This window comes from Gekko japonicus, unplaced genomic scaffold, assembly GCF_001447785.1.
Source record: "Gekko japonicus isolate JY-2015 unplaced genomic scaffold, Gekko_japonicus_V1.1 scaffold1, whole genome shotgun sequence".
NCBI classification, from domain to species: Eukaryota; Metazoa; Chordata; class Lepidosauria; order Squamata; family Gekkonidae; genus Gekko; species Gekko japonicus.
The window spans coordinates 1,473,884-1,482,299 of NW_015164181.1; the positions used below are offsets into that span (position 1 = coordinate 1,473,884).

The window sequence follows — 8,416 nt, forward strand, 5'->3', positions numbered from 1 at the left end:
ATGCCCTTCTACCCCAGAGGCTATTTTGTTAAACTGTGTGCCTGTGTTTTGAAAATAGCAACGTCATGTCATTCTGCATTTAATAACATTTAAAGTGCACAATGGGGGGTGGGGGTTACTCCTACCACGGCAGGATAGATCACAAAACGCAAAGAAACCTTTATGGCTATTAGAGCGACTGCTTTAAAAAAAGAAGGTAATGATGCGTCTCAATTGGACAAGGCCCAGCAATCTTTTTTTTTCTTTCCCCAAAATCTGTTAGACACATCTATTCTTTCTCAGCTCTTGCATCTGTTTATCCTGTAATATGCTTTTTCCCTTTTGTTTTCCCAGGGTGTAACAATGTTTTTCAAATAAGTAAAAAAACCCACCCAATCTTATCTAATAGTAAACCGGCTGGTCCCTGTACAGATGCTGAAAGTCACACGAGGCCACCCATAGACAAGATGGGGGGGGGGAGTCTCTTTGTAGGTGGGGGATGCCCCGTGTTTAGATGAAAACACAACTTTATAAATTAATGAGAAGAAAAACCTGGAAAACTGGCTTATTGAGGACTGAGCATGCTTCAGAGAGAGCTGTAATCTTGAGAGCAGCTGAGAGTCCATTAAAGAAAGGAAGAAGAAACCCATCTGCTTCAGCCCGTAAGAGCTTAGAAGATACTGAGGGTTGGAGGCTTGGGGTTGAGTGGACAAGGTTACTATGGCATGACCAAGGCTGGTCTCAGCAGTTTCAACTCCCACGTGTCCTTGTTAATCCATGTCTGAGTCACTGTATCCGTAAAATAGGGTTGCCAAGTCCATCTTCCACCCCCAGCGGGGGACTTTGGGGGCGTTCCTGGAGGGGGTGGGGCATCCCCGACGTGATGACATCACGTTGGGGACGTCCCCCCCCCCCCGTGCGCCAGATCTCCAGAAACAGCAGTTCCCTGCACTTAAAGGAGCCGGCGTTTCCCTTTTAAATGCAGGAGCCGGCGTTTTCCCTTTAAGAGCAGCCGCGTTTCCCTTTTAAGAGCACGAAGCTGGCATTTCCCTGCAAGCTTGCGGAGATCAGGCTTGGGAGGAAACACGGGTTCCACACACTTAAAGGGAGAGAGAGGGGTGGCTGTGGGTGTTGGGGGTGGGGCTTCCCCCGCCGGTCATCTGGCCGGCGGCGGGTAGAACCCCCCCAAAAAACGGGGGACCCCTGGCAAACCGGGGGGTTTGGCAAGCCTACCGTAAAACGATGTTGTGCCTGTTTCAAATCAACCTGTGATATTTCCTCCTCCTTTTGCAATTTCTCTAAAATCTCTCCACTGATGCTATGGCTTTTTATCTTCCAGGCCCTCCGGGATCATCGGGCCCCAAAGGAGAAGCAGGATCAGTGGGTGCCCCCGGGCTACCGGTATGCAAGCGATTTATAATTTTGTGGAAAGGGAATGAATAGAAGGATGAGGGAGGAGCAGATTCACACGCCCTCCCATCTTGGTTACCTTCTGTTCTCTAGACACTCCTTTGTGTACTGTTTGGATCATCTGCAAACTCCAAAGCTGAACCAGGAACGTTGGCTCTGAGGCTGAAGTATGTTGGGCTGCCCCAAACTGTCCAGTGAACAACGAACTCAGTCTTGGTCTTTCACGGTCTAAACCCATCAGTTTCTACAATAGCCTGCTACTGGTAGAACTGATGCTAGGGATGCCATTCCCCAGCTGGGAGAGGGGGATCCCCCACTTTCTTGGGTCCCGCTCGCCACCGGCCAGCTGGCCAGGGGGGGTAAATCCCTCCCCCAAACGCAACATGCTGATGTCACGTGGAAGTGATGTCATCACGTCAGCGACGTCGTGTGGTGACACTCTGGCTTTTGGGCAAAACTCTATGAGCCTCAAACCATAGAGTTTTGCCCGTATACCAGTGCTGCTGTACAACGTCGCCGATGTGATGATGTCACTTCTGTGTGACACCATCACATTGTGGTGCTGTGCCGCCACTCCTGGAAGTCCCTCCCCCACTGGCATGATCATTGGACCTGGCAACCCTAACTGATGGGCTTCATTGCAGCAAGATAGTTTCAGAGGGCAGCCATGTTGGTCTGCAGTAGAAGAGCTAGGCTGGAGTCCAGCAGCACCTCTGAGACCAACAAGACTTTCAGGATAGGAGCTTCCGAGAGTCAAGGCCAAAGAAGGGAGCTTTGAGTCTGGAAGCTTAGACCCCCCCAGATCTTGTCGGTCTCCAAGATTTGGTGTAGTAGAGAGCCAGTTTGGTGTAGTGGTGAAGTGCGTGGACTCTAATCTGGGAGAACCAGGTTTGATTCCCCACTCCTCCACTTGCACCTGGCTGGATGGCCTTAGGTAAGCCATAGCTCTGATAAGAGCTGTTCTTGAAAAAGAGTAGTTTCAGCCCACCGAGCTCACAGGGAGTTTGTTGTGGGGGAGGGGAAGGGAAAGGAGTTTGTAAGCCGCTCTGAGACTCCTTTGGGTAGTGAAGGGCGGGGTATAAATCCAATCTCCTCCTCCTCCTCCTCTTCTTCTTCTTCTTGGTGCTGCTCGACTCCAGTCTAGTTCTTCATAACTGCCAGGGGTCATTTGGGGGGGGGACGCGGGGGGACGCCATCCCCCCGGGTGAGGTGCGGGAGGGCGGGGCCTGGAGTTCCCTGCTGGTGCCCGCTGGAGGTCGGCTGTGGGGAGGACACACTTCCGGTGATGTCAGGGGGTGTGGCATATGCTAATGAGTTATGCTAATGAGTCCCCCTAACTCTTTTTCTACGAATTGACCCCTGATAACTGCAAATAACTCAGCAGCAGCAGCAAAGATCAGAACAATAAATTCTACAGCAGGCTGCGCTCCTCTTTGGAGTCTGTAGAGGGATTGTGCCAGAGTGGCAGCGCACCTGGTTAGAGAAGGGTCTGTGGCTCAGTGGTGGAACCAGGGTTGCCAAACCCCTAGTCTGCCCGGGTGTTACCTGGATTTTGGGGGGGCTTCAGTCTGCTGATGGACACCCCCTGAACAGTGGCATCACTGCGTGATGTCCCTGTCACAGTGACATCACTTGGAAGTGATGTTGGAAGTGACATCATTTGGAAGTGGCGTTGCCAAGGTCAGGGGGGTTCTGCTCTAGTTATTGGGCAAGCTCTATGGTTTTGAGGGGGGGGGAATAGAGTTTTGCCCAAAAACTAGAGCAGAATTCTCCCGATGTTGGCAACATGATGACGTCACTTCCAGCAGATGTCAAGTGCACGCGCAAGAAGATCCCAGACACCAGCCAGGAGTCCGCCACCGGCAGCCGGTAAGAACCTGGCCGGCAACCCTAGGTGGAACAGATGTTTTGCATACTGAAGGTTCCAGCTTCCATCTCTGGAAGTTACAGGTGCTGGGGGGGGGGAAATGTTAAGCTAATGGGACCAATAACCAGCACCTGTTCACCTTCATGAATTAAAAAGTCCAAAGCACTGCTGTTCTGCTTTTAGCCAGAGGTAATAGGGCCCAGGCTAGTTCAGTCTCATTAGATCTTGGAAGCTAAGCAGGGTCAGCGCTGACAAGTCTTTGGATGGGAGACCTCCACGGAAGTCCAGGGTCATGAGAGGCAGGCAATGATAAACCACCTCTGAACGTCTCTTGCCTTGAAAAATAATAAAATAAATAAAAAATAAAAATAAGGCACCTCCTTTGCATAGAGTTAAGTTCTCAAGTTTAATGTCCACCTAAAACAATCTCAAGTAGCAGGAACTGCTTGGGTTCCCAGGAGAACTTCTGCTGGTCAGAGTAGACAGTACTGAGCTTGATGGAACAGTATTCTGACTCACTAGCCCCATTCACATGTTGCAGTAAACACCTGTACATCCTGCATGTTCGAGTGTACATCGGTTTTGTGTGAAAGAGCCAGTGTCTGTTCACTTTACAAATGAAGCTGGAGACCGGGACCTGGATAAATGTGGGGTTTAAATCACAGGCTCATCTGGACGTGCACTCACTATAACACGGGAATTATGCAACACATGTATAAAGATCATACATATGTTCACTGTAACTTGCGAAGAGGACTAGTATAAAGCAGGATCACATGCATGTATGGAAGTGTGTGTGTGAATTATTATTATTACTTTCATCTTACTATCCCGCTCTAATCCCCGAAGGGGTCTCTGAGCGGCTATACAGTTATCCATTATCCCTATCTAAGGCCACAATTCATCAGGGGTGGGGACATGTATGGAAGTGTGTGTGTGAATGTGGTTGTATGTATGTATATACATGTGTCTGGCCAGTTCCACATGGGGATCCTTCCCCATAGGGAACACAGGAAGCCCCCGGATTTCTTGGGAATATCCTTGCGCCATTGCACTCCTTTCGACCATGGCTCATCGCATGCCCAGGACTTCCCCCTTCATTCCGTAGAGAAATAAAACCTGGTTTTCTCTCATTCAAAGGGGAAAGGGCAGGTTGGTGGTGGGTGGATGCAGCAGCCAGAGCCACCACGGAGAGCCAGAGCTAAGCACTGCATTCCAAAATGGCACGGGCCTCTGCAACCATCACCCATTTAGTCCTTTAAAGGGCTTCCCCCCACCGCCATTTTTCTATTGAGCCATGCCATAGTGCAAGTCTGAAGGGAAAGAGAAAGAGAGAGAAAGGGGGGGGATGCCATTGTGCCTGCACTTTTGCACAGATGCGACAAGATAAAAAGGGGTGGAGTGGGGGACAACAGCAGCAAGTGGTATGGGAACGGGGTGAGGTGCGGGTGCCTTTCATGCTGACTCCTATGCTTGCCACTGCTGCTGCCACGGTCAGGTCATGTTGCTGTGCCCCTTGGAAGCAGCTGCCGTGTCTTCCATGGAACTGCTTAAGAATATTAGAACATAAGAGAAGCCCATGTAGGATCAGGCCAGTGACCCATCCAGTCCAACCCTCTGTCACACAGTGGCCAAAAATACCAGGTGCCATCAGGAGGTCCAGCAGTGGGGCCAGGACACTAGAAGCCCTCACACTGTTGCCCCCCACCCCCAAGCACCGAGAATACAGAGCATCCCTTGCCCGAGAGTGCCTATCTATACCTTGTGGCTAATAGCCACTGATGGACTTCTGTTTACAAAGCTCCCCCTGGAGGCAGTGGCAATAATAACCTGAACACTACCCTTCGACGACCACCGTGTGTTGCTTGCCCAACATTACCAAATAGGTACTGATGGTGTTCTGTTTCCCTTCCATTTGTTTCCAAGGGCATGCCAGGGTCAGCCGGACAGCCTGGATCCAAAGGCTCCAAAGGAGACCGAGGAGAAAGAGTGAGTGTGTCCTCTCCCCAGACACCCCATCGCCGGCACGACGGCCCTCGCTCCTCCCCTTCTCACTTTATAACACTCTCTGCCCCCCTTTTCCTCCTGTCTAAAATGTCTGTTTGTCAGAAAGGGGAGACGGGAGGTGTCAGAATCCTGGTTAAATCAGTTCTCAGCACCACAACTTCGAAGAAAGTTTAATTTATTGAGGCATTGAAGAATACCATACTGAACACAAGCTTTGTTAGGACTGAAGGTGAAAGCGCGGAGATTGCAGATATATTGTGTTCAAGCAAAGGCACTAAAGATCAAAACCCAATCACCCCACGGCATTTGCCCGCCAGAAGTAACAGTCAACTACTCCCCCCCCAACTAAGCATGTACCTCTCTACAAAAATAAAGCAAAGCAACAGGTCTCTGCAACACAGTGTCTGGTACATCAAAACATTTAGGAAAACGAAAGCATTTGGTGTTCACACCCCTCTCCCCCTCCTCCTTCCTCTATGGTAGGAGAACTATAAAATGCATACTGAGCCTGACAGAAGGTGACGTTTGGCTGGGCAGCTGGCAAAAGCCAAGCAGAACTTTTTCAGGGGAGCAAATGTAGACCAGAATGCACATTTCATGGAAATGCACACAGCCAAGTCCTGATTTCTTTTTTTTTTTTTAAAGAAAAGCAGCTACAGGGGGTGATTTTGAGCAGAGAAGCAGTAAGGGAGAAGTATTTGGAAAGGGGCGACTTGGAACAGAGAAATAGCGGGCAGGGAAAGGGTGGAGTACCATTTCCCCTCTGCTCTACTAAAAATCTCCCCCTCCCAAGTAGCCTTCCTTTTAAAAGAAAGATAATGTTGGTTGGTTCCATTACATGCATTTGTGTAAAACCTATAGTTAATTTCTGTAGAACTAGCTGTACCTGGGAAGATACAGATAAGCAAATTGTCATTATTGGTTTGGAGATTTTCTCAGAGAGAAGAAGAAGAAATTGGATTTATACCCCACTCTTCACCACCCAAAGGAGTCTCTGAGCGGCTTACAAACTCCTTTCCCTTCCCCTTCCCACAACAGACACCCTGTGAGGTAGGTGGGGCTGAGAGAGCTTTGACAGAAACTGCTCTTTTTCAAGAACAGCTGTGCCAGAACTATGGCTTGCCCAAGGTCACCCCAGCAGCTGCATGTGGAAGAGTGGGGAATCAAACCCAGTTCTCCCAGATTAGAGTTCACACACTTAACCACTACACCAAACTGAGGCATATAATATTTAGTTTGTTAGATATTTATGCCCTGCTTTTCTCTTCAAGTGGAACTCAAAGCAGTTTACCACAGCATTCTTCCTTCCTGTATGTTTCCCTCACAACAGCAACCCTGTGAGGTAGGTTAGGCTGAGAGAGTGTGACTGGCCCAAGGTCCCCCAGTGTACTTCCATGGCAAAGTGGGGATTCAAACCTGGGTCTCCCAGATACTAGCTTAAGCCTCTAACTGCAACCCCACACTGGTTTTGTTAATTGTGGAATCTGAATGGCCTACCTTTCACTGATGACACAAACCCCCACCTGGGCTGTTTTGTTTCCAATTACAAGTGGGAGCCCACATGAATTCCTCACATTTAGAAATCTAGTATATCAAGAAGAAAGGCTCTGACATGTTAGTTTTCTCTTTGCAAGGAAGAGGGTTGTTGTTCTTTTTTTAGGATATGGAGGTGATAGCAACTTTCCCCGTTATCCAAATTCCGTTTCTTAGAAAATCCCAATTAATTCATCCTAATGAGACTCGTTTCACTCCTAACAGGGACAAGCAGGGCTGACTGGAGAAAAAGGCGTTAAGGGCTTTCCTGTAAGTGATACATTTGTGTCTTGGCCTGCTGGCCATCAGCCAACTCGTAAATATTAAATTTCATTCCTACTTGCTGTGTGCCGCTTTTTTAAGGGGCCTGGGGGAGAAATTGAGGATCCGGGATTTTTAAAAATCCTCACGGCAGGGTGAGCAGCATAAAACAACTCTCCCTGAGCTGGTTGTCAACAGGCACTGTGAGCAGGGAAAAGGGGATCCTTAAAATCCCAAATGCCCCTCATTTGCCCTGATATTTGTGGATTGCCCCCTGTGGTGGGCATATGGCCCCCATTAAGAAGAACAGCAAGAAGAGTTGGTTTTATACCCCACTGTCCACTTCCCGAAGGAGTTTCAGGGAGGCTTACAATCGCCTTCCTTTCCTCTCCCCACAACAGACACCCTGTGAGGCAGGTGGGGCTGAGAGAGCTCTGAGAGAACTGTGACTGGCCCAAGGTCACCCAGCAGGCTTCACGTGGAAGAGTGGGGAATCAAGCCCGGTTCTCTGGATCAGAGTCCGCCACTCTTAACCACTACACCACACTGGCTGTTTATGTATTAGGACAGTGGTACTCACCGTGCAGCGCACAGAGAGACGTATTCACAGTCACCGCAAAGAACCACGTTTACTTCCGTCCCTGGCACAAGGCCTGCACCTCAGGGGGCCCCACAGCTTCCCCATTCCTCTGCTGGTAGCTGTTTCCAGGCAGGAACCAACTGCCAACCACAAGGCCCACCAGGCAAGAACCTTGCCCATTTCCCTGAAATATGGAGGTGGGTGCTCAGAAGAGCCCCTGGTTGCATGTCAAAGAGCCACGTGTGACTCCTGAGCCCCTGAGTGAGTGTCACAGTGCCAGGATATCGACTGAGCTACAGCTGTAGTGATTATGGCAACAGCAACCCTGTGAGGGAGGTCAGGCTGAGAGAGAGTGACCGGCCCAAGGTCAGTGGGGATTCAAACTTTGGTCTCCCAGATCCTTCTCTGGCACTCTAACCAGTATAGTATTGTAGCCCAGACCATGGTGCTTTCTTTCCCAAATGTCACCCACAACAACATCTTCCCTCCTTCCTCTGTGTTATCCTCACAACAGTAACCCTGTGAGATTGGTTAAGAACATAAGAAAAGCCATGTTGGATCAGGCCAATGGCACATCCAGTCTGACACTCTGTGTCACACAGTGGCCAAAAATACCAGATGCCATCAGGTGGTCCACCAGCAGGGCCAGGTTAGGCTGAGAGACTGACTGGGCTAAAAGCAACAGCATCTTACAGACAATTTCTTTCTTTCCTTCCTTCCTTCCTTCCTTCCTTCCTTCCTTCCTTCCTTCCTTCCTTCCTTCCTTCCTTCCTTCCTTC

General features: G+C 49.6%; 1 protein-coding gene across 1 annotated transcript in view; it reads left to right on the forward strand.

Moving 5' to 3' along the window:
* Nucleotides 1-8,416, forward strand: part of COL26A1 (collagen, type XXVI, alpha 1) — a 222,597-nt gene that overhangs the window by 211,897 nt on the left and 2,284 nt on the right. The window contains exons 9-10 of the mRNA XM_015407977.1: nucleotides 1,319-1,380; nucleotides 7,368-7,394. Of these exons, the coding sequence (XP_015263463.1) occupies nucleotides 1,319-1,380; nucleotides 7,368-7,394 (89 nt within the window). The remainder of the gene's footprint in view (nucleotides 1-1,318; nucleotides 1,381-7,367; nucleotides 7,395-8,416) is intronic.